At 39.2% G+C, this 26,969-nt stretch overlaps 1 protein-coding gene across 7 annotated transcripts in view; it reads left to right on the forward strand.

Moving 5' to 3' along the window:
• MAPK10 (mitogen-activated protein kinase 10) overlaps nt 1-26,969 on the forward strand; it is a 146,522-nt gene that overhangs the window by 103,735 nt on the left and 15,818 nt on the right. For 6 of the 7 annotated variants that reach the window (XM_038134862.1, XM_038134857.1, XM_038134858.1 and 3 more), the window contains 2 exons: nt 17,990-18,172; nt 20,354-20,478. In XM_038134862.1, the coding sequence (XP_037990790.1) occupies nt 17,990-18,172; nt 20,354-20,478 (308 nt within the window). Of the gene's footprint in view, nt 1-6,372; nt 6,445-17,989; nt 18,173-20,353; nt 20,479-26,969 lie in introns of all 7 variants that reach the window. The other variant, XM_038134861.1, reaches the window with a different exon arrangement.

Genomic DNA, 26,969 nt, shown 5'->3' on the forward strand with positions numbered 1-26,969 from the left:
TATTAAGATCTGAGATTCCAAGTCTACAGTGATGTCTTACAGGCACACGTGACTTAGTGGGGAAAATAAAGTGATCAGAGCATTTATCTTCAGTACTGAAAAGAAGGAAGCATGTAGAGGATGGTACTATAGCAATTTCACTTTTGAGTCCTTCAGCAGATCAAAGAAAAACAGTGACTTAGCCATAGAAATATATTGTGATAATAGCCAAGGGTCCTAAGTTTGGCTAGGCCTGAATTTCCACTGTAAATATGGAGAACAGAATTCCTACTGCAAGTAGCTTAAAGTCTTAGACAGTTAAAAGAGAAAATACCATTAAAGTAGGAAGAGAGAAAAATTCCAACTTTCTTCTGTGTAATTATGAACATCCAAAAGGAATTCTGAAGAGAAGTCAGCATTAGCAGATAGAGTTAATGTTTTATGAGGCCAGATTTTCAAAAATACCCTTGCCCACCAGCTGTCTTTGAGAGTGGTGGGATTAAGAAATGCTCTCTGACATCTGACAGAAAGTGTTCTATTGCCTTAGAAAATGAGTCTGCATCAAGAAAGTCTTTAAGGAAAAACTGCTGCCTTTCCACCACTCATAAACAGAATTTATCTTTGCATTTGATCTGCATTGATTCATAGGTATAATTTTAGTGTTTTGAGGGCATTTTTGGGTGTTTCTTAAACTACAGGATAATAAAAACTTCTGCACTTTAGTTAAGTGCATTCTGTTGTTTTACTTGTTCCGGGTAGTATTTTCTTGAGGCTTGTTTTGTCTTAAAATCAAAACCAGCAACTAGCATCAGGATTATTTAAAAGATACTGTTGAATGTGACTGGCCTGGCTTTCCAGGTGAGATCAGCTGGTTCATGTTAGCCTGCTGCTTAAGCTTGTGCTAGCTATGATGGCATTGATAGCAAGGTTTGGATTTTGTTGACCTGGATTATTCTTCCCTGGGTATTTGGTTTTGGACTCAGGATTTGTCTTAAAGTTTGTTCATATGATGTGAGGCCTGTTTCAAAGAGGTCTCAGGGTAGATGTGAGGATGATTTGGCTGTTGCCATTTTTCTCTTTTATTATTTTTTTTAAATTCAGATATGCATACTCCAACAGATTAGAGTGTAATTTGCACTTAGCACGAAACCCCCATGCTGTCTGTCATCTGAGTGGCTCTTGGACTGGATCCCAGGTGCTACAGTGAAGATGATCCACTGCTTGTTTCCCATCACTCACCTTAAAGGTTTTCAGGATGTACTGCTGCCTTGTATGAATTTCAGCCAAGGCAAGTTTTAATTGTGTTTTCTGGCACCTATGAGATTTGGATGGTCTCAAATGTTTTAGGGTTTTTTTTTTCTGTGGCATTAGTCAGCTTTTTCTTGATGGCAGCTGTGCTAAATTGAGCTGAGACAGACTGGAACTGTTGAGCAGAGAAATTAGAACTTGTGGACAAAACAGTACTGAAGTACCTTTTGTCAAGAGCATGCAGGTATTTGGACAGGATCAAAATAAAGAACTGGGACACCTTCAAAGTCACATGAAGCTGAGTCAGGGGAGGTTTAGGTTGGATATCAGGTTTTTCACCTAGAGGATGATTGGGCACCGGCACAGGGCAGTGGTCCGAACACCAACCCAACAGAGATGAAGGAGTGTTTGGACAAAGCTCTCAGGCACAGGGTGTGACTCCTGGCGTGTGCTGAGCAGGGCCAGGAGTTGGACTTGATGATCCTGATGGGTCCCTTCCAACTCAGCATATTCTGTGATTCCTGTTCCAGATATGAAAACATACAAGTATCCTCAAATTATATGCTAATTTGTTTGTATTGTAGCAAGAGAGACTACCTGTGGGTTTCCTGCTGGAAGAGGTAACACAAGTGTACTTGAATAGTGTTTGAGACCTGAGAAGAGATACTTCGAAATCAAAATGTAAAAGAAACTAAGAGGACCTGAAACTAGGAAATGCAGGATCTACAAACCAGATTTTCAAATCTATGGTCTGTTAGACACAGGGTAGTGTGTTTCACATTCCTTGGCAAGATTATCTGTAGGTCTCTCTAACCGTGGGGTTTTTTTATATAGATATATCCAAAAGAAAATGGGAGAAAGGGAAGGGTGTGAGTCATCCCTTGTGCCTCCGCTCATTCTTGAGCTTTCTGCTCAGGATTCCCATGGCTTTTGCAGTCATTTTTTAACAGTCATTTTTTCAGCACTTGTTTGGCACTGCAGCCTAAGAGGCAGGAGCCTTCTCCAGTGCAGGCTTCCCACTGGGTCACGGAAAGCTTAAAAAAAGACAGAAATTCATAGGTTGGTTTGAAGCCTCACCCTTGTAAAATGGTGGCAATTCCCTTTTGGTTCCATATAGCATCTGTCAGGAGAGCACCTGTATTCCATGGTGTTTGGCAAAAGAAAGTTAGTAGTCACTAAGGCAATTATTCAAACACTTAGGAATCTTATTACTGTTATAGGAAAACATTAAAGTTTTCATAACATCATGTGGAAAGGGGTGTTTCAAATTAGAAAGGAAAAACTTTCTCAGGAAATCTTAATGGATTGGGCTGATACTGCACTGGGCGAGCCCTTGTTAAAATATGTTGCAATTCAAGCATATAACAAGTACAAGCACAAAGGGGACAGTTTTGGTATCTCAGCAAGGTCTCAACAAGGAGATTGGAATGTCAAAAAACTGGGAGTTTGCCATGACACAGCCAGAATTGAGGGAGATAAGGGTTTGGTGGTTTGGGGATGGTTTTAATCCTTTTCAAGAGTTTGAGCCATCTCCACAATGGTCATTGAGAGTGCCACACATCACAGACTTTCCTTGACATTGGCAGGTCTGGAGCCTTTATACCTGTGGTACCTGGAGGATGTGAAAAAAAGCACCTTTGCCCATGTATTACTGAAAACTACCACATATTTTTATAAACTGTGCCATTTTTTTAATTGCATAGAAATAACAGAAAAACCTTTAAATAAAAGGTACAGCATCCAATACAGGCTATTATATCTTTCATGCTGAAAATTCAAGTCAGGGCCTAGAAATGGTTCTTCAGAGCAGACATCAGTACAGATCTGCAGGAATACTCAAAACAGGGATGGAGGTAAAGAGAGGTCCTGCCCAGCAAGGTGTCTGTCCATTTTAGGAGAATTTGGAGAGAGAAGTTCGCTGTTATCACAGGCATACTCAGCTGACTTTACTGGAGTTTGCACCTTAGCCATTGGCAAGCAGTGTTGTGGGCTAAATATTTTGGCCTACAGTTACACAAATAAAATCAGGTGTCATGATTTGCTTCATTAATATGTCTATCATTATCTTCTTCAGTTAGTTTTGAGGAGGTGAACATCTCTTTTCAGCTGGCAGAGGGGCAATTTCTGCATCAATGAAACAGGAGCTGTTACAAATGTGAATGTTTGGTATTCTCACTAGTGCTCTGGGAAGAAAGTGTGAACTAGCCCATGAGGCTGGAAAATATAGCAAAGCTCATTCAGGTCTGCATGCATCTCTGGTCTCTGGAGTGTCCTGTGGCTTGCATTTAATGAATTTTGTTTTGAATGTCACAATTTTCATTGAATGACAGTCAGTTCTTACTGAGTGCAAGACTGAAAAGTCACCTCAGTGGGAGTTTGGGCAAGGGCAGTTACAAATTCTCCCTGTGGGCTCCCTCTCAGTGTTTTGTGAAGTCCCAGAGAACCTGCAGTTTTGCAGGAGGAGAATGTAGATTTATCAGGGGGGCTTCTACAAAAGGTTGACTTGGGTCCTCTCCGTATAGAAACATCTTTGGGTAGTTCTACAATTCCTGACCCTTCTGCATCTCTGCTGGAGGGCATCTGAAATCTGGAAGGATCAGCAAGCACTCATTTGGGTCAGGAAGTACTTGTTTGGAGGAGAATCAGAACCAGGAGGTGGCCCAGAGAAGAAGATTTTCTGTATGGTTAAGGTGTTTTTTCCTTTTTTCAGGAAGCCACATGCATTTGGTTTCTGGTGAGCACTTGTTCAAGCTGGCTATGCCAGGGTGGCATTTGGTGTCCTTGGCAAGTTCACTCATATTCTGAAGTATGTGTACACATTTAAGAATGTGTAAAATTATTAAATTAAATTATTAAATTATTAAATTATGCAATAATCTGGTTTGTAGAGCTTCTGAACACATTAAAAATCCCTCACTCCTAGTAATCCAGGACCTGGATATTCCAGTGGTGAGTGGGTTTCCCATCAAGGGCTACCCAAATCTCAACAGTTCCACTTCAGAGAGTCTTGAACAGCTATACGTTAAATTACTTAACACTGTTTTATATTATCTTAAAAATATGAAGGCAAATAGTTACTAAACTGAAGCTTTACCTTGAATCATGAAGAAGTCTGTCACTAGAAGTCAGCCTCCCCTTGATTAAACCTTAGGGATGTTCCATGTGTTTGTTAATGCAGTATTGCCAGCATTTGTGATTACTTACATTTGAACAAAAAAAAAAACTTTTACCAGGTGTAGATTTTCAGTGCTTTGGAGCTGAATGCAGGTGTTTAGAGATTGTGGTGTGCTTGTTTTTTTTCTGATGCTTGTATGAGTGAAATTACTTGGACTGCAACATCTGGATTGATGTTGGACTAAATGAAGCAGAGGATCAAGGCATAGATCTCAGTTCTACAGTCCTTTCTGAAGCTTTGCACAAGTCTCAGTGCCTTAACTGGGACTTCTGACAGCTGTTGCTGTGTGTGCTAAAATTCTTAACCTCCAACTAACTACTTCTAACATGCAGACAAATCCTGGTTCCACTTTGATTTATTTCTAATTGCCTCAGGAGGTGAAAAAGAGGCAGCAGTCAAGAAGGACGTTGGTTATATTTAGGTATTTATCTTTGCTCCTTCTGATTTGGAAATTTTCAAAGAGCTTCCTTCCCAAAACCTCAGGCACAGAGGGGAATAATCATCTTTGATTTTACACGGTTTGCAGTTTAGTAAGGCACTAGTTCAACTTGTGTGTGTGCCCTCTGGAGCATAGCATAGAGCAGTGATGTCAGGAGGCAGCCTCTGAAAATAAAAAGGAATTAATAACAGACGAACAAACAACTGCTTGCTCTATCTTTTCCTGATATTTTGCATGCCATTTAGCTTGTGATGAAAGCAGCAATAATTTGCATCTCTAGGTCCGCTTATTGCTTCCAAACAAGTAGCCTTTTCTTTAGTTCTTTGTTTTTTGTTTATTGATTTATTTATTGTGTAGTGTTGAAGCTTTTCATATGCTAAATAGAGCAACAAGGGAACCTTAGACCCAGGCATGTTAAGATTTCCACAAATAGGGCATTTGCCTTCAAAGTCAAATGCACATTAAACTGTTGCTAAATATGAAATTGTAAGAGTAAATTTAACCAAGCAGCATGATGCTTTCATATTTTTTCCCCAGTTCCTGGCCCTGAGACACCAGTCTGTCCCTGTGCTTGCTTTCATGCCCTATGACTTATCATAGAGCAAGGACAGCAGAGGTAATGTGGTTACATGGAATCAGTATGGGGGAAAGTGCCACCTTAATCCTGTGCTGGATATAAGGAGTCAGTTTCATCTTGTGGTCCAGTGCAAATTGTGGTGAGCTTTGTTTGACCCAGCTGAACTGCTCTTCCCTGTAGGAGGCAAACAGGCCCCCGATTTTCTCTGAATTTCACTGCAGAAGGTACGGCTTAGCACTTCTGTGTCTGAACTGGCCTATTTAGAAATCACCATTTCCTATCATGGCAAATGGAAATCTTATGAGATTCTCAAGATACCTGTGATGGACTGCTGGCTTCACTGAGATTTGCTGGAAGTGAGCCAACAGGCCCTAAAGCAAGCATTGTTGGAGTTGAATGATCTCAAAAATTCTATTCATAACCTGAATCAGTGGTGGATATGTCTTCACAAGGACCCAAGTTCCTTTTATGGCTTCTGGCAGTTCAGCTTGTGAAAATATGCATGGATCTCTGGTAGCTGGAATGATAAAGGAATAGCAATTTGCATATCCTTATTGAATACAGAGACCAGCATTCATTTACAAGACAAAGCATCATAAACCTAGGCAATGAATACAAATGAAAACTTGAAAAAGACAAAATTAATTGGTAAATTTTAATTACAAAGTTTTATTATGACACAGTAGCCAGCCGCAGGTCTCAGTTGGGTTTCTGTATTTAATGGCATTGTCTTTCATCCACACTGGGGTAAAGGAAACTGTTGGAGTCGATTTTTCTTAGGCCTGCTCTGTTGTCATGAAACTTGTGTGCTCAGGCAGAAAAGCAGCCGCCGAGAGCAGGAGGCAGCTCTGTGTCTGCAGGCGCTGTGCTATAGCATGATTGGATAAGTCTTCTCATTTGTTTGTTGTTCTGTTCCTGTTTTCTTGTTTACCTTCATTTCATTTTTGTTTTCAGTTGACATGTGGTCAGTAGGGTGCATCATGGGAGAAATGATTAAAGGTGCTGTGTTGTTTCCTGGCACTGATCGTATCCTTCCTAGCAGCCATTCTGGCCCCTGTAGGTACTTCCAACCCTTTCCCTTCCAGCCCCTTCCCACTAGACTAGTGCTGACGTACCTTTGTTCTGTACCTGAAGAGCTGGCTTAAGTCCCACTGCAAAATCCCTGCGAAGCAAAATGTCAACAAACCATTACTGCCTCTCAGCAAAAGCCTTAGGTGAAAGCCTCAGTAAGTACAGCACAAGGAGATGGAAAACAGCATCCCGCACAGTTCATCAGCATCGCTTTCTGCAGCCAGTGACCACAGCTTTGTTGTTATGAATGTCTCTTCATTAATTTGGTGGTGTGTGTTTGGGAGGGGTGTGTTGCACGAATGAGGGTTTTTAAAGGTAGTAGAAGGGCAGGCACAAGGCACTGCTTACCTCAGGGAGAGATGTTAGAGGTTCTGTGTTTCACATGTACTTATGCATCTCTGTGACACTCAGACATAAATCATAGAAATGCTTATTTGTTACAGACTCATAGAATTGCTTATTTGCTTTGTTTGGTTGCTCTTCAAGTGGTATTAAAGTAAAAGAGTAGGAAATGGTTTCGGTTTGGGCACAACTTCTTCCCAAGACTAAAATCATCACTTGGTAGTAATTTAATGACTCAGAAGTCTGGATGTTTCTTGGGAAACTTTTGTAATAGACTCGGGTCTGCCATCTTTATTTAAGTACATGGAACTATTATGTGAAAGCAGAATATATTCTCAGCATCAACAAGAAGTGATTTACAGATAAAAACACTAAACCAGTGGACAAGCAGATTCAGAATATATTTGTTTTCCTTAGAGACCATTCTACACTCAGGGCTGATGCAGCCATATTTCTGATTTTGTTCCATGGTTTATTGAAGCGCTTTAGTATTTATCAGATTGTGGAACACTTCCTTGTGTGTAACAATAACTGAGATCAGTACATGCCTGATCTAACTCCAGTCTTTTACTGTCCATAGGATCATAAATATGAGAAATGGACATGGCCTGTGTACAAGTTTTCCTTCTATTTTAAATTCTGTAGTTAGATGACAGAGGAGTTTCCAGGCATTATTAATTTTTATGTAACTTTCTTTGAGTAGGTGTGCAGGTACACTTGTGTGTGTATATGCACAAATTACCAGCTCACTTCAGCACTTCTGACCTCATTTACATTTTAAAGGGTTCAATATTTTGATCATAATGTGGAAAAAGTATCATCTGAAGAGCATTAAAGAAATAAAACTAGGTAATTGTATCATTAATATTTTCACAGCCTTGCCTAGTAAGATTCCAACTTGTGTTTTGTCCAAAATGCTGGGTGAGCATACCCATACTGAAATGAGCAATACACTTTCCTTGTGTCTTTGTATGATCTGGAGCACATCTCCCCTGCCTATGTGAAAGTAAACGTTTCCCTTCTGTGTGTTAATGGAAATCATTAGCACTGATTTGTGCTCCAGATCTGCTGTGCTTCTGTTTCCTGTCAATGTGGAGTCAAACATTTACGCATCCCTCAGTGATGTAGTCATAACTGGTTTTATGTTCACAGACCTACATTTTATAAGCCAGCATTTAAAGATATTCCCAAATAAGTCCAAAAAGAATTGAATATGTCTTAAATAGCACTTCAAAAACTGGTTTCTTTGACACAGCTGCACGCTTGTTAAAAAGAACTTGCACAAAGCCTCTATAATTAAAGCATTGTGTGCCATCTATTATTGCAATAACTCCATAGAAATTGTCATTACCAGCTGCTGATTTCTTTGGGATTGGCCTGTAATTGAGTTCACATTCCTCATTTTTATTTATGATACGTTGCTAAACTTGCTCTGTGTTTTCTGTACCTCTCTGCTTTTCTTCTTATGTTCCATGGCTGCCCATTTCATGGACAGAGAACGATGCCATTGCTTTCTTTCAGGCTGCTCCTCAAAGCCACCTCTTCTCCAAATCCATCCCCCACACTCCTTCCCTGCTGCTGAGCAGCCACAAGCAGGGATTCAGCACTTCTGGCTCCCCTGCCCATCTGTGCAGCTGAGAACCAGTCGGGGAGCTGCAAGCTCCAACCCAGGCTGCTGAGATCCATGACCTCGTGCCATCCTCTGCCTTAAACCTGCACAGAAAATGCTTAGCATTGCTGCAAAAAAGATTATTTCTTCAGACGAGCGATGGAGTTGGGCAGCTGGGTAATTCCATCAGCAGGGACTCTAAGCCCTCAGAGCTCGAGGGCAGCATACTTAGAATGTATTTAAGTACAGGAGCAAGAGTAATTAAACATCCATTTCTTTAAAAAAGTTTCCTCTTTGACATAAAACGGGTTAAGCCTGGCACTGTACCAGAATCTGCTATCAGCAATTTTTCTTAACAGACAGTGTTTCATTTCACATCCGCACTGTGATTTGAAAAGTATTTAATACTCATTTGTGTCAATTTTTATGCATAAATAACCATGAAAAGCGGTTTTGAAGCTAAAAGATTGAATATTCATGAGAAATGTACTGTCAGTCATATATTTGGCTGCAAAATTTACTATTTGCCATTTTCCAGTGGTTAAGGAGTGCAGGTCATTTGATGCTGTTACTGTTTACACAACTAAATAGTCCACTCAGCTAACTTTAAAAATTTCAGTAGCAAAATTCAGAAGCAGAAAAGCAGAAAATGCCTCTGAGTAAGTGCAGAGTGGAGTGCTTAGCTAGGCTGCTGCTTTGTCCTACTCCTGTAATCCATCTGAATTCACTGAAATCACTGGGGTGAAGCTGAGAAGAGAACCCACCTCTATTCTCTTTTAAACTCCCAATTGGGAAAAATGATTGGCTGTGTCCAAAATCCTCATGGTCTTTACTGATCCTTGAAATTTTACTATTTCTCCACCATTTTTTTTGTATGCATGTGATGCACCTAATTTGTGTCCTATAGCATTTTCTTTTTTTCCTTTTTATTTTTTTAATTTCATATGAGAACTTCATTTCAATGTTGACAGTAGTAGTTCTGCTTTCAAAAAGCAATTGGCATGAAGCTTGCTAATTGTGCCTCGAGCAAAGACATGGTGTGTTGTGTTGCCTCAGGAACAATGGGATAAGCTGGCTGTACCTGACTCTGATTCTTGTTCCACGTGTTCTCCTCAAGATTTTATGAGGGAGACTGTTAACCTTTTCTCATTGCTGCATGGATGATCTGGAGGAGTGAAGAAGGTGCCTTAGTCCTCTGGTGAGCTGTGGAAGTGTAGTTACACATTTTTTTTAGTCACTGCAGGCATTTTGGGCAGACAAGGATGAATGTGCCTTTAAATCCTGTACTTGGACAAGCTCAGGGAGACAAGTATACATTCAGTAGAGAGATGTGATGTCAGCTGCTCTTAGTATATGTCTGCCCAAGCTTATGCAGCCTTATTCTACCTTATTCTACAGCTGCAGTCATGCCATGCATGCTGTAGGGATCGGAGTATAAGGGGATTGCTGGATCTTGTGCTCTGTGGAAAGTGTCCTTAAATAGGTGCCAGCTCTGTTCTGCTCCCTTGTCCCTGAGGGCAGCTACCCACGGGGTCCTATTGTTCAAGACTCCTTGAACAGCTGGAATTTTGCTTTCCAAAAATTCGGGGTCCTGACTTTACTCTTCACCTGACCTATATTCCTCAGCACTGCAAACTCCACCAGTGCAGGATCACTGCAGCCCAGGCAGTCTTCAGTGGTCTTGTCAGTGCTGGGTTAAAGCTGGGCTCAATGATCCTAAGGGTCTTTTCCAACCTAAACAGTTCTATGACTATATTAAATTTCTCCCTGAAGTTATTAGGTATCAGTCATATCAGAGCTCTTGAAATAATCTTCAGCCAGTGCCAGGTGCAGCAGCAGATGTGTTTGTAGAGGAAGTTCTCCAGCCATCAACAGATTTGATGAGCTTATACTTTGGCTGAGCTGCTGAAAAAAATGCTGGGCAGAGAGTCAAAGCCACATTGTGGAATTCAGGAGATAAACAGAGCCTTTTTGACCTCAGGAAGGATAGCTGAATTTCAGAAGATAACCAACATCATTAAAGATTCTCACAGAGTTGAAACTCCTTCAGCTGAGAAGGAGTTCAGCTGAGACTCAGTGCTCAGAAAGTGAAGAACATGACCAGTGTGAGATGAGGAAAATAGACAGAAATACATGTAAGCCATCAATACTCTTGAAGGATTTCTTTTTTTTTTTTTTTTAATCCAAACTTCTGGCCATTTCATTTCAATAAAAACAAAGCTATGTTTTTCAAGAACGCATGTTCTGAAACAGTAGTTTCACCTTTTGATAGATTCCTTCCAGGCATAGAGTTAATTTACTTACAAACTTCACTTCAAATTGATCTGCATTACTGGTGAAATACAGAGCAGAAAAATTACTGTAGTTTCTGAAAATACTTTTCAATATACATATTTTGCCTAATAACTTTGTCTAGGTTCCATAAACAAATGCTGCTGTATTGGGTCAGAATGATCTATAAAGTCCAGCAATATCTGTACACAAGTCATTATAGCACAGGCCATAATCTTTTTTTAAAAGATGGGTTTGTACTTTCTACGATTAGTGGCAAAATTATTTTCACAGGCATCAGAGAAGATCTCAATAACTGCCCTAAAGCTTTCTCTGCTTTATGCAGAGGATGCAGGGACAGTTCTGAAAACAGAAGAGGTTATTGGAAACCTTCCAATAAGGTTTATAAGTAAACCTTCCAAGAATTAATTTTTTGTACCTTTTCTTTGTCAGGAAACCTGAACTGATGGAAAAAAACATAGGGCCTGCAGAAATTTTGCACAGAAGTCTACTGTGGTCTTACCTGTTAAACCAAGTACAAATTTCATGGTTACAAGAGTAAGTGAAACAGCATTTTGTGATTTTCAGAGTATCATTGGCAGCTAGAAATCATAACTCCTTAGGAAAAGCAGCTTTGTGTATCTGCACAATAAATTGATTCTGCTTTAAATCCAAGATGAGAATTATACTCTATTTGAAAAGTAATTTTTGGTGTGGTTTTTCTGTGAGCAATAATGCTGAATGAGCAGTGGTTCCATGGAAACAGTGCTGTTTGTGGATAAACCACCAAAAAATGAGTACTCCGGCTACAAAAATCCATTCCCAGCGCTATTAAATGGATGAAAGGTTATCCATTGCCTACTTAATTATTTTCAATGCAGCAATGTAACTCTTAAAAAATGTCTGTACTAAACACAAATTGTTTGAACTTTGACAGTGTGCTAACAGCTTATAATTTTATCTTTGAAAACCTGCCATCTGTATATAAATACAAGGAAAATGAGAACACTTGCTCCTATCCAATAATACAACTCGGTTCATACATTTTGACAACTGCTCTATTGCATATTTATAATATTTTCTCATGAAGATTTTTTATTTCTCTCTTTATTCAGCCTTTTCTCTTTGCTGACTTTCCATCCTTTGAGTGATGCGTACAGCTTCCACTCCTTGGAAGTCAGAGGAAATGTAGAGAAAGAACTGATGCAAAAGATTCATGAAGTATTGGTGAGCTGAGGGCTGCTGGAGGTGGCTCAGCTGATAGATAGATATAGATATAGACTGACAGATACATGAATATATAGAATGGTGTATGTTGTTGAATATTCTTGAACTGTGAGGCCAACATTTGTCTTTCCCTCAACACTGGGCAACTGAGTAACTGTTAATTGTTGAATAATTACACAAATGAAAACACAGAATGGTTCTGTTTTCTCCTGCTTCTGGAAGAGGAGCAACCCCACAGTTTCCAGGAACCTGTTTTTTATGTTTTGGGCTTGAGGAGTCTATTCTTGATTTCTTATCCAAGTTGTGGCAGGTACACCTGAGATTCAGAAGCAAAATGAGCTCACACCAACTTCACTGACAGTCAAAACAGAAACATTTTAGGATTGTGCTGTATCTCTAAGATCCTACTTCCTATGCCAACTCCTAGGTGGCTTTTATAAACACCTGTAATGTGTTTGTGGTGTAACAGCTCTGGGTGCCCCATCCCTGGAAGTGCTCAAAGCTAGGTTGGATGAAAGCTGTCCCTACCCATGGCAGGGGACTTGGAATGAGATGATCTCTAAGGTCCAATCCAAACCATTCTATGATTTTATAATTTGCTTACTGCTGTGTAAGCACAGATGAGCAGCCACTGAATGAAATCCCAGCCAAAAATAGTATTTGAAACTTTTAGTTAAGGAGCCCCAAATGGGCATCCAAAATGTTAATGATGGCGTCTGCACAATGAACACTGCTATCTCCTAACTCCTGAATGATCAATGGTAATCTTCTTAAGTAATTTATTTGTGCTGCATGTTAGTTTCTGTTATCACCACATTCTGTTATTCCATATAAATAGCAACTATTATTCTGAGCAGTGCACAGTACTTTCTGTTGCAGTCTAATTTTTACAAATGCCACATTCTTCTCAAAGTGTTCACCTTGGAACAGAAAATGCTTTATAGTTACTGTCTTGTCAGACGGTAGCATTTTCAATTCCTTTTGTGTGGGTTTTTTTTGTAAACTGCGTTGGCATCAATGTGTAAATTGTAGGACTATGGAAAAAATATGAATGTGACGCTGATGCCTCCCACAGTGAAGCTGGCTAGTGTATTTTTTAGCAGATTTATTTTAGAAAAAAAGGTCCAATTAAAAATTAAAAAAAAAAAAGATTGGCCTATCATCTTTGCAGTTGTTGCCACAATTTGGTGTTGGGGAGGGAACTGCAGAGCTTTTCACAGTAATTATTCTAAATTTGACAAGTTATGAGCATTAAAAAATTGCCTGAAGTGGAGCGGTTAGTTTTTGTTGGTGGAATATGCAGATTTAAGGAGAGAACAATGAGAAAGGTAATTCCCTCAAGATTTTGAGATTGAAAAGAGATATCTTCCCCTGTCGGCTTGTTACAAACAGAATATGTTGTGTCTGTTTTGTTTTCACTGTGCCTACCTTAAGAAAAGCAAGATTTGACACGTCCTAATTTTAATTATGTCCAGAAGCAGCACATTTATCCAGGAAGAGCAAGTCCTGCTCCTGTACAGCAAAGCTGGTGCAGAGCTGCTGCTGGACAGGAGGAGCAGGTGCAGTCCAGGGTGCCAGGCACGGGAGAATGATTCCCACCAGCACCACCACTGTCCAGCACAATTCCAACAGCTCTCTTACAAACAGGCATTCTGGCACAATTACTCGTGTTTCCCACATAACATTCCATCGACACTGCTCAAGGAGCGTTTTAGAAAAAAGCTTCTCTTTCAGGTGAACAAACAGGAGAGATTAAGTTATTGTATTGCAGTACAACTGAAACATCCTAAGGCAAATAGTAACTCCTCCTGCAAAACCTTGCTGTTGAACTCAACAAAATACCATTTTTTGCTCCAAAAAAGAGTGTGATTTACACAGACACGTCATGAGAAGGAAAAAGAAAAATTTTTGTGATCTTAAGGCAAGGGAGACAAGAATTTGTTGTCTAAATTGTTTTTTAATTACAAGCTACTGCTTTGTACACTGTGGAAATGCTTTTAATATTTTCTTATCAAGACAGAGAAGTACTGTAAATTTTCTCTTATAGTCAAATTCAATTTCCTTATAGTTGTATGGAAGTTTCCAGGAATTTAATTTATCTAAGGTTTACAACTGAATGAACAAAACACTGTTTTTTAATCCACACTTTTGAACTATATTGCATCAATGCACACAGAAAAAATAAATACAGGTACACTTTCAGCCTGTGCCTCTAAATAGATGACTTTACAGTGAAATCTGATTTTTTTTCAAAAGAAATGCTTTATTGTTAATTCACAATATTATTTTCCCATTAAATTTTTATGCCTTTGCTTAAGAAAAACATGTCACTTAATCTGCAGTTCAGCTTTGTGTTGTTTTCCAAATAAATAACCACCTACTTAGAAAGCAAAGGAGAACAATCCTTAGGAGAGTATAAAGCTGCAAAGAGAAAAGGTGGTGGGTGAGCTTGAGGCAGCCTGAGGCCTCAGTGATAAATCTTCATTCAGAAGATACTAATTTTTGATCTATTTTCTTAAATCTTTGCTGTAACTCTGTGTGGCCATCTTAATGCCACTAAATGTCATATTTTTAGTGCCAGAGGCAAGCTAATAAATCCACGTTAGATCCCTTCTTCTGTCTTAAATCATACAGATGCTGTTGTGAATAGTTGACACATTTTCCTTGATCCTGCTTGGGGCAATGGACAGCTGAACTGATTCAAATAGCTGTTAAGCAGACATTCCATCATTTTCCAGAGTTTTGGGTTGCAATTCTTTCCAACTGTCAGTCTGTCTAACATTTGCTTAATTTCAAGGGGGAAAACAGGGTCCTCTTTTTTTCTTGTTCTTTACGGGATTTTTTTTTTCTGGAAAACTTCTGTCAGAGTTATGTAATCACAAACTTTTAGTACCATTTTTTCAATGACATCAATACTTACACTCTCTAATCGATTCATGTCACCTACTGTAGATTTTGATTCACAGTAGGACTGTCCTGTACTAACATTTGTTAACTGCAGAATTGCTGAAGCTAATGCTGACTGGCAGCTGGAGAAAGCTGTTTCTTTGCTTTGATGTGTAGACCTCAGATTTTTTTCCAAGACACTTTTTTAAAAATCTCATACTATGATACGTCCAGCTTCTCATCACCAGGTACATCACAGATGCATCACATGTGGTGACTGCATCAGACATTACAGTGAAATGGAGCTGGACCAGCATTCTGCAAGAACTTTATTACATTCTTGAACATTTTAATGTATTGGACCTCAGAATATAGTCCAGTGGTTTTAAGGTCTGGGTAAGGAGAGAACCGTTACTAGAGAGAAAATGTGTGTATCCATCTGACTAAAATATTATCTAGCTGCTTTCACTTAGCATGGCTTTGTGATTGCTATTATCAGGACAAAAACAGTCCTGAGTGCTCCATCATGTCAGTTTGTGTGTGTGTGTGTGTACATGTAAATGTATTTAAAGAGCAAATGAATGTATTTTATTTAAGGGTTTTGGCACTATACGAACAACATAAGTCAGAAAAAATACAGTGAAGAAGTACAATTACCCATTCAGATCATTAATTACTCAAAACCAGTCCCTGAGGTTGCTGTGACATAAAGCCTGACCTTTTGGCTCTTGGTGAGAGCAGGGCTGCAAAAGGTCCAGTGCTATCCTGCAAATCAAGTCCAGTCAAGGAGCAGGACATGGTGGCTCTGCCTGTTCTGTTGCCTCTGGCTCTGGTTTTTGCAGTGATGATTCCATCTCAACATGTCCCAGTTGTGGGTGGTAGTCTGCTTGTGTGTTATCTCTTAGTGAGAGCCTTTCTGTCAGCTTAGAAGAAATGTGTGCAGTGAGAGCTGATCTGTTGTCTGTGGATTTTCCTTCTCCCTTCTCTGTCACCACTGATGGTGGTTCCCATCATGCAGGCCCTATCCTGGGAACTTGTATCCCTTTTCCCTTATTGCTCACGTCTAGGGAATCTTACTACATCTTCCCTCTCAGTGTGTCCAAGTCCCACATCATTCTGTGACCCCAAAGATCAGTTTTTCTTTGGCCTTCCCTAAATGCCTGGGAGATGGTTCACCTGCTCTGTACAGGGGTGACCTTCTTTGAAGCAAGTGTGGTGTATAGCCCCTCCCTGTTTATCAAACACTTCACTCAACATGCACAGGTAATGCTTTCAGTGATGATTTTAGAGCTTGGCTTTCTCACCCATTTAGCTTCTCCTGGCACAACTAACAGCCTCTTCATTTCTGTACTCTCTGTTCTTCTCTGCAAAGCATTTACACACTCTGTATTCTCAAGTTCCTCAGGGAGCTGCTTCTGAAGCAGTTCAGCTAGCAGTGGCTGAGGTGTCTTGACTTGAACACAAGTTTAAAATGTCAAACCACTTTATTTTCTAATGAAATATTTAATGAAATATTCAGGCTACTCTTTGAGCAGCTGTAGCCTTAGATAACTTTACTGTTGTTGTAATTGTTCAGTTTTCTGTTGAGAAAAAATATTTTTCATGGACAACACAAGATAAGCTACATGCAACCTACTGGGGGTGTGTGTGGGAGGGGCTTTTCTACATAAATCTTCATGTTAGTTTAAAAAATAAGAGGTATTCAGAAAAATCTTTCCAGACTGCTGCTATTTCTAGCAACCTTTTTCAGCTGAAAATAAAACCATTTAAAACAATGTTTTAGAATTCTTAAAGCATATGTTTAAATTATTTTCATTCCTTTAAACACTTTTGATTAGTAAACCTGCAATTTTTACATGAATTTTTAGCATTCTTTTTTTGTTCAAATAAGATAGTTCAGGTAAATCCAAATTTAGTCTGTCTTTATTTTCCAAGATATGTGAAAAGACCGTTTCAATTTCTCTAAAATAAAATACTTTTTTAAATCTGAAATTGCTACTGCAAGCAAGAACTGGTTTTTGCTTGACTATTTTTTTCTGTTATCTGTCTTAATATTTGGAAAACTCCTCCACACTTATGATACTAGTGAAAATAATACTGAAAAGAATACCTTTTAAAAAATAAATCTCTGTGCTGAAATGCTTTGAATGTTTGTCTTTTAAAAGCCTTTTCTTTCCAGTGTGTTCTCAGCAAAACTCCCCTCATCATATTTCTCAGTATCAGTGTACCCACAGCTGCATGTAACCCTCCTTTGTTTTTCCCCATGTAGTCATCAGGTTCTTAGCTCTGTGAATTAGTGCAATGTAGAGATGCTACTGATAATTTGCTTTTTTGTTGGCGCAGTCAGTCATGTTCTGAGCGTGGCTGAAAGAGCTACATAACACCCATCAGGTGCTTAAATGTTAGCATAAGAAAACTAAAATATCAACACCTCAACAAATAAAAAGCTCAGCACGAAATGCCTGTAATACACTTTCTTTTTAGGCATTAGAGCCTGTTTGCCATTAGCCAGTATCAGATTAGCAATGTAGCTGTCACTTTCTCAGTTAAAGAGAAACATCTGTCTACACCTGTGCATCATTTGTCAATAGAAAACGAGTCCCAGTGCATTCTTACAAAATCAAACAAATTGTTTTTGAGAGGTTGCTGGTTGGCTGGTATTGGAAAAATTAGCATCAATGAAGTTATTGGAGAGAGTAAAGTGCAAAGGAGATGAATGGAAGATTTTTGTCCTGTGCAGAACTTCTTTAAGCCAGCTGGGTCTCCCTCTCCACAGACTGAATAGGGAGGCAGGTGCATATGTTGTTCTTCCAAGCTGACGTAGTGACAATTATCTGCATGTAAAAAAGGGAGTGCAAGTCACTGGATTTCAAGTTTAAAAAAAAAAAATAGGTAACAAGTGTAGATGCAAAGAGAAGAATCTGTGTGTTGTTCTGTGGTGGTCACGGTTTTAGAACTGCACAATGTCTGAAGTTGTGTGAGGGAGTTTTTCTGTTTGCAGGTGTTGGACCTGGAGGAATAGTGAGAAGAGAAGGAAAGATAGTGACTGTAAAGATGTTATGAAGGGAGTAAAATACCTCTGAGGATTCTCAGAGAACACAAGCAGAAATGTCAGGAGGCTGTGTGGGGGTTTGCATTTTGTTTCCCTTAACTACTGGTGTTCAGATATTGATCAGTGGAATAAAGTTATTGAGCAGCTGGGAACACCCTGTCCAGAATTCATGAAGAAGCTGCAGCCAACAGTACGGAACTACGTTGAGAACAGACCCAAGTATGCTGGCCTCACTTTCCCCAAACTTTTTCCAGACTCTCTCTTCCCAGCGGACTCAGAACACAACAAACTCAAAGGTATGTCTGACAAAGGGATGTGGTTCACGTGCAATAGCTGCAGTCTGAATGAAGGCTTTTCCAGTTGTTCTTCTCTCTAGTTGCAATCCATGTAATGGTTGCAGACCAGTGACCACGGGTTTTGTTCAGCTGAGAAGCAGGCTTTGGAAATGGTTTTTGGAGATCCTGGTGCTTGGGCAGCCAAGGGAACATAATCACTGATGCATTGAGAATATTCCCATGGTGTTCCTTGGGATGATCCTGCGCCACAAGGAATTGAGGTGTTCCTTTACTTCTATTCTTGAACTTGTAACACAACAGAACAATTGAACTTCCGTTGGGAGATCTCAGTACTTGCACTGGTTGTTTGTTTTTTTTTTAAGTGAAGAATACCACTTCAGGCAAATGCCTGCCTCATAGCTCTACCTTTACTAGAAAATACAAATATATTATCAACATCAGCCAAAATGAAGTAGCTGAGGTTTTAGTATCCACTGGGGTGGATTTATTCTTTTGAAAAATCCTGTGGGTCACTTAAGATATGTGAAGTAGAAAACTAACTTAATTAGAGTCTGACTACGTATCCCCCTGTAGAAGAAAAATTGCCATGCTTTTAATCATATATTGAAGTATTTTTTTCACTTGAATGGGGCATTGACCTTCAGTGGGAAAGAGTGATTATTGTGTGTTTAGTAGGCAGCCCTGGAGCCCCTGTAGACCTGTTCTGTGTACTGGCCCTGCACCACTCCAGTCCTTGGAGCCACTCAGCACAGTGGCATTTAATGGTTTTCAATTGCTTGCAATTTGCATGTCATTACACGACCCAGAATTTTCTTCCAGTTAACAACTGCTTCATAGCCAAGCTGCTGTCCTGGCTCTGGGAGTAAGGGGAGAGATCTGGGCAGATGCTTTCTGCCCAGATACACAGAATTTTTATACTCCTACCACAACACAATTGAATAATGAAATTTTCCTGCGTTTGCAGCTAATGAATAGAAATGACTGTCAAAAAGTGCTATTATCTTTTGGGTACAGAAAGCACATACATTTGATACAGCCATGAAGCAAGAAACAGTGCATTCAGGAACCCCTACTAGTGCAGCATTGTATCATCCCATGCCCTGCCTAAATATAATGTAATGATAATGGTTTAATTAGATACTCAACCATGTATGATGAAATACCTAATAATATCTTTTCACTTACTGCTCTTTGCAACTTTTTTTTCCTTTCATTGTCTTTTTCACTTACACAGCAAATAATTTTGGGCGTCTGAGGGCTTAGAACACTACATGGTTAATAATAGCAATAATAACAGAAATATATGTTGTTATAATTTTTTCTTGTGGGTAAAGATGGTATTATATTTTTTACAAACTCCAACTAGGAAAAATCCATTTGGGTAAGATAAAGCTGAGTTTGTGACTTTGTTGTGGAATTGTGCCTGATGGGCACAATGGAATATATTATCAGGTAAAATAAATCAATGCTGCAATGTAAAATTCAATGTTTGTGAGTATATATATATATATATATATATATATATATATGTATATATAGTGCAGGATGATGTGCCCCACTGATTTAAATTTCATTATGCAGGACAAACAAGACTCAAGCAGTTCCAAACACTTCTATACCCCAAGGCTACAGATTTGAAATTATTGCTTCTAAGGGCATGCCTTAAGATTAGTCTAATCTCTGTGCCTCATTAAAATGTTTAATGCCTCACAGCAGGTTAGTGAGAAACTTTAAAACATCCAGAGAAGTGAGGATGGTTTTCTGAGCCAGTCTAAGAGTGCCTGTAAGTTTCAGGCTTTGATTTAGTAATGCCATGATTTTAGACTTCCTTATGTGAACTTTTGCACTCTGATCCCGGTAATAATCACAGATACATCAAGCATGTTTTTCTTAGGGATATTATTCATCTCTCTGTGTGGAATCTGCACAAATGTAAAATGTCACTAAAGCTTGTTAGGGAACTTGTGGTGTCAGCCCTGATTTTGGTGCCTTTCTAATGAATCAGACCTAAAATGATTACTGAAGAGCTCTTGCTGTGAGGAGGCAAGGGAGCAGAGGTACATACACAACCAATCTCTCAAAAGGTTGTGCCACTGCTCTTTTCCTACACCTACTAAGGCTCCTCTGGAGGCAGAGGTTGTTTTGTACTAACGCTGTGTTTCTCTGCTTCCCTTGTTCCAGCCAGCCAAGCCAGGGACCTCTTATCAAAGATGCTGGTCATTGATCCGGCCAAGAGGATATCAGTAGATGAAGCCTTACAGCATCCATACATTAATGTCTGGTACGACCCAGCAGAGGTGGAGGCGGTAAGTGAGGCAGCACTCCTCCCTTCAGCATGCCAAGCACAAATGGGATTCAGGGATTCCTGCTGCTTTACAGCAGCACAATAATGAGCATGCTGGAAAGAAACAATGCTGGTACTGCGGTGGTCTGGGGATTGATGTGAAATGAGATCTGTAGGGACAGGATATCTCTCTTTATTAAATTAACTGATAATAGGTGGGAGGAACAAAAACACTTCAAGCATATGAAGCCATTTTCTGCTTTCTTCTACAAAGGGTTTTGAATCCACTAGCTCACCTATTCAGCTATAGAATTCAATCTGGCAAAAGATACTATCTTTCTTTCCAAACCTTTCCCTGTGTAAGACAGCAAACATCATTTTTAATGTTTGTGTTCAAGGATATATGCAGAGAGGAGGAGAATTAAGCAAAAAAGTAGTTGGGATTCTGAAAAAAAAACAAAAAAAAAAGACAAAAAAAATCCTGAAGTCAGAATTCAGAAAAATCTTAACAGGACATCAAATTTTCCATAAAATGAAGGTGTTTTCCTGGGCTATGGTTCAATGTACAGTATCACGTACACTGTGTGCAAACAGAAATGGATTTTTTCTTATAATCCTGTCATGCTCTAGACACCTCTCTGTAAGTCTTGGTGAGGCTGGTGTTAACAGGGGTAAGTGCAATCTGTCAGCACTTCAGTGACATGGTAGAAAAGGTATGGTATAATGGGTATAGGTATAAATTCAGAGAGGTGCTCTGTAATACCCTGTGTGAAATGTATGAAAACAGGTTCAGAAATCTGACTTAGTCACCATAGGAATTGAAGACCTTGTAATATTAAATCACTGCTGTTTAGTGATATGCTCCAATTCAGTCTATGTTCTTGAAAGTGCAGTAAACTTCAAAAGTAAGTTGAATGTTCAAACCCCCATCAAATTTCCAGCACATGAGGTTTTTTCAGAGGATGTTATTTAGGAGTACTTTGTAGGGCTTCATTTTGCCACTCTCATTTTCAGAGGGAAAGTTAAATTGGAAGACTTTCTTTTCATAATGAGCAGTTTATTAAATTATAAATATCCATCTGTTCATGCTGACACACCTTCAGTGGTTAGCTATAAGTCATTTACTAATTATTTTCTGGAGAGAAAAAGAAATATTTGTGAGATATTGGTGGTTTTCTTTTCTTGCTCAGGAGGGTGTTCTCCTGCAAGTACTCCACTGAGATATCTGCCCTGTTACAGTTGCAGAAGAGTTAGGATCAAATTCAGTGAATATTTCCTAAAGCCATGGGCAATGGGGAAATGACTCCTCTCGTGTGTTTTTGTTAGATCTTGCCAAATTTATGGCAGGGGTGGGACTTAGAAGATATCTAAAAACATCCAACAAATTAGCTGTTTGAGAGGTAGATACTTTTGCTTATTCGCTTAATAATCTGACTCTGTAAATTTCACTATATTGAACAAAACCACAGAAGTTATAATAGGGTACAGCTGAACAAAGAAAGTAGTATTTGAATGACATTTCAAAGCCTAGAAATGGCCATGTGGCTTGTTAATGTTGAATTTGCAGCATGATGAGACTCTATGAGACAACCCTGCTTTTTCACAGAGTGTGCTGCAAATGTGCAGCCAGGGAACCTGACAAGAAAGCAATGGGAAAATTAGTGACAGAGTTGTGCTTGGTCACTTGCATAATGCTTAACTTCCTACTATTTTTCCTGGTTTCCCCACTGGGATTTAGAAGCCTGCAGTGTGTTGCATCTGCCCATGTTCACTGCACTCTTTTTTTTGGTAATACTTGATAAGCACTTTTACACAGAAGTCTTTCATCATGTAGCTAAAGGTTTGGCAGCGGGATGTTTTGGGATTTTTTTAAGTTCTCTTCTCATATTGTGATATGAGACAGGATTCCTCCCACTATATCAGTCATCCTGTACAATAGGGATAACAGAAATTAGGATACAGAGATATTAAACAAGATGACATCATCAGCCAGTATAGTACTGGGGAGGGAATTAGGTAACTTCTACTGTCTAGTTAGATTCCTCCTTCTCCCCAGTAAATGGCTTCATCAAAAACAGCCAGGCATCTGTTGTACAGTGTCCATTTCATTCAGGAGCATAAGAGGACAGGTAACTGAAAGCATTTAATGTGACAGGAATTTTGAAGTGAGCTGTTGCAGCATTGTTAAATGTCAGCATGTGCTGGAGTAGACAATGCAGAGCCCTGAAGCCAGTTCAGGGAATAAGCAGAGAATTTCTGCCAAAGTTTAACCTGGAGGTAACAATCCTCTGTGTCTGCTCAGATTTACAGCATTATGAATGTGAGGGAAACAGATAAAACAGCCTTACTCAGTTGAAAAGCAGACTAGTGAGACAGTTGCAGTTCCTTTTTATACGTCTATTATAAGTTTATGGTCTTTCAGAGACTGTGTGGGGGCAATAAAACTATTATATCTTGTTCTAATGGCCAAACACTGTGCACAAATGGGAAGTGCTGGGAATGCAATACCCTCTCTCCCACACTGTGTTACAGCATTAAACTCTTCTGGGTGGCCCTAAATGCCAAGTGTGATTCTCTGACCCAGAGAGGAAGATGAGCTGTTATTAGGTGTGGGACTTTCTATTCACCAACCACAAGAGGTTACTCAAACAGTGCTGTGGCTCTCCCACAGAACTTCTGCATGAACCAAAACACAGCCAAAGCCCTCAACAGCTCTGAAACAGCATCATACTCACAGCTAGAAACAGGCCTTGCACAGGTTATGAGCTTACCCGTGGATCTTGGATTTACAGGGAATTCTTATGTCTAACACAGGTAGCTTGCCAGGTTCTTTTAAGCACACATAGCTTGCCACAGTAACTCAGATTAAAAAGGCACAGCGTTAGGTTCTCCAGAGCATACACCATTGTTCTGAAATTATTTTGAATAGCAGGACAGTTAAGATAATTTCTGTATTCAGCCAATGACAACTAAAATATGTGTTTTTTTAAAAATAGGAGAATGTGCAAAACATGAACAGGAGAACATGCATGGCTTGGGTTGTGTGGAATTCCCAGATGTTGAAATCTGTCCTCAATCTTCACACCTAATTTAAATGTAGGGGAACAAGAGTTCACAGGGCAAAAGTATTATTTACTAACACTATGCAGGAAATCTACTGTAAAATCAGAATAGGAACTTATAGAACTTACTTCTCCATTTTATCCATTTTATTCTTTAGTTCAAACCTCTCCTGGAAGTCTCTTTTTTTTTTTTTTTTTTTTTTTTTTTTCAGAAATGGTCTCAGATCACTTTTAAACAAATATCATGTTTATTACTCTGATGTTAGGATATTTACCTATATAACAGCATTTGGACTATTATATGAATAAATGACACACACGATACCTATTCTCCCACCAATTGCTCTGGTCCTATTTTCCGGAAAGAAGAGGTTTCCAATATCTCTTGCCTCTACATGCAGATTCTCCTGTTTATTGTAGATAATCTCAGCATCTCCCTGATGACATGTTAGCTTCTCTGTTTTCCTGTCTGAAAATGCTGTGCTTGAGACTGTTTTCAATTCTTTTTTTTTGAAGCTGCTATACATTCTCATTCTTCATTGAGATGATTTGTGAATAAATCTCAAATCTGGTATTTAATTTTTCATATCGACCCTAATGTTTATGCCTATTTGCAGGTCACTGAGATTTGTCCCAAAATGATCAAATTGTGAACAAAATGGATTCCTACACATTGCTTTAGCACAGTAAAGTTCTTCTTTTTGTTATTGATATATTCAAATAAACCATTCATGTCGTATTGGATTCCATTTTGGAACCTTTTGAATGTATGTGTGATGTCATATTGATTCCTACTTGGGAAAATTTGTTCCATTTCATGAGAACAAATCTAGTAGCAAAATTTGCTGTCGATTATTACACGATGTTTCTGTTAACTGGTTTCAAAATTTGTCTTGAACTTTCCTGTACCTGCAGTTATTGTTTGTTATCTGATATGTGCCATCCATTAGAAGAGAGATTTCTATGAAACAGAAAGATCAGGTGTTAAAAATATTCCTCTCAAGCATTCCTCTTTGTTTGACAGTATTTTACAGCGGTGATAGATTTTTGTGGGATTTTATTCACTGTAACTCATGCAGCTTTCATTCCTGGTTTTATTTTCATAGGATTTATATTTTACTGGAGTATTTCTGCATCTAGAACCATCCACAGGGGGCTGAGTTGTGAATTATCATTCATTTTTCTGTGCATGCCAATCTATGTGTTCCCTTCTATTAATGTGATGCTGTTTCCAGTGTTACTAATGAAAAAAACTTGGTTTATGGTTCTCAGTCTGAAGTCCAGGACAGGAAAAGCACTTTGGAGAGCTCTGTGACCTTGGCAAACACACTTCAAAGAAGGTGTCACCTTCACTACATGACATAAGCAAGGCTGTCAGGTTGTGCATCTTTTCTGCTGTTTTTTTCTCTTGGTCAGCTCTCTATGTATAAATGTCTATAGAAAGTCTTCGATGAGCTGCCACATTTTTTAACACTCAGTTACAGGGCTTGGTTTTCTGCTCAGAGATTGATGGTGTGCAGCTCTGCTTTGTGCACAAACACAGATATTTCCTCTAGTCAACAACATCTATCCATTCATAGCTGATTGATTATGGAAGCTGAACACAGCTTCTACAAAAATCCTTGTTCATGTCAGTGAGGAGGAGTGGTTAGAGAAGAAAGAGGCATTTCTTTTCTTCTTTTTCTTTTTTGAACCAAACTTAATCTTTTTCCAGCTTGCTTGTTGTATCATCAAGCTGTTCAGTCATCTGTGTGTAGCCCAGTAATCTTGACTCCTGCTGCATGGCATCCTTACAGTCCAGCTGTTCAGAAATAACCCCGTCTACAATTTCATTGATGCACATAATGTGTGGAGTTTTCCAAAACCTTCTGCAGAAACTCCAAGGAACAAATGGGCCCAGAGTCATCTCTTCATCTATCCCTAGCTGAGATCATCTCTAGCCCACTCTGGAATGCTTTGGCAATACAGGGTGAAATCCCAAGCACTTTGTAGATAAAGAGATGCCAGACCTCTTGACAAGCACACTGGTGTACTTGGGCTTGCACTGCAAAAATAAATATGTGAATGGTGTCAGTAACACAATTTAGGTTGTAGCAAAGCACCAAGGAATTTTTGTGTTCACTTGTTATAAGGATTTAAGCTATTTAACAAAATGTTTAATCTCACACCATTACTTTTTGCATCTTCCAGTCCCTCTTTAATCTGCATTATCATACTAATTCCATTGCTGCTTTGTTGTGCTGCTCCACAACTACTGCCCCAGACCCTGCAATTCTGGGAAGAGATGCAGACTCAGGCCTTGCTCTGCCAAGCTGTCCAAAAACAGCTCATCCCAAGGTCTCCACCGTGCTGGCAACTAGCTCTGCAGAGGCAGGGACAGAGATGGCAGGATTTGCTGGAGTGTGAGCTCCAGCCCATTCCCTTTGCTTTCTAGCAGTGGCATACAAACCAATCTGTATTGCTTTGGGAAAATGAGAATACTTCGGTATCAACATATGTTTTGTTTTTTTTCTCTAGTGAAAAGCCTCCCCTCTCTGGATATTAGAATAGTATTTAACAAATCCAGCAGTCTCCTGCTGTTTATCTGACAACATAACCCCCCCTTGTCTTTTGTGTATTTTGGTTTTTTTATTTGTTTTTTGATTGGTTTTGCTTATTTGTTTGTTTGGTTTGCCTTTTTTTTTTTTTTTCCCAGAAAGAGACCCATGAGGGTATTTTCTCTTGGGGTTTCTTTTGAAATTATGTCCAATTAATGTTATATTTATTGAAAAATATTTTGAAAATCAATTTGTAAAATGGAAAAGCCAAGACCCATTGAAACCATGGGGGGGTGTTTTAGTACCTATAAGAAAAATATAATTCCTTCTTTGCTTCCGCATCCAAAAATAGATTGTATTCTTTGTTATTGTTGCCAATGCAACTGCTCGCAAATCAATCTGTTTTGGGAGAAAATGGCTGCCTTAAACTGAAGCTAGATGCTGCCACCCATAGGATTGATCCACACCCTGCCTTGATTTGATGCTACTTGAACTCAGTACTTTTTCTGCGACACAGAATCGCAGAATCAACTAGGCTGGAAAAGACCTTGGAGATCATCAAGTCCAACCTATGACCTAACACCACCTTATCAACCAAACCATGGCACTGAGTGCCACATCCAGTCTTTTTTTAAACACCTAAAAAAAGTAAACTATGTAGCTCTCATTTGGCATGTGCAGTATGAAGTATTTACAAGAATGCCTATGACACTGCAACTGCATCCACATGGAAAGTTAATGATTATGAACTCAGTCATTTTCTAAGATGTTTGATTTAAATAGCAAAGTCAGGCAAAGTTTTGCACCAAGACTAAAATCAGGCGCCCAGGAGGACGTAGGTATGACAGCTGCTCTGATTGGTCCATTGCTGAGACAATACTTTTTTATTATCTTTAAAAACCTCTAATTTTATT

Source organism: Motacilla alba, chromosome 4, assembly GCF_015832195.1.
Source record: "Motacilla alba alba isolate MOTALB_02 chromosome 4, Motacilla_alba_V1.0_pri, whole genome shotgun sequence".
In the NCBI taxonomy this organism is placed as follows: Eukaryota; Metazoa; Chordata; class Aves; order Passeriformes; family Motacillidae; genus Motacilla; species Motacilla alba.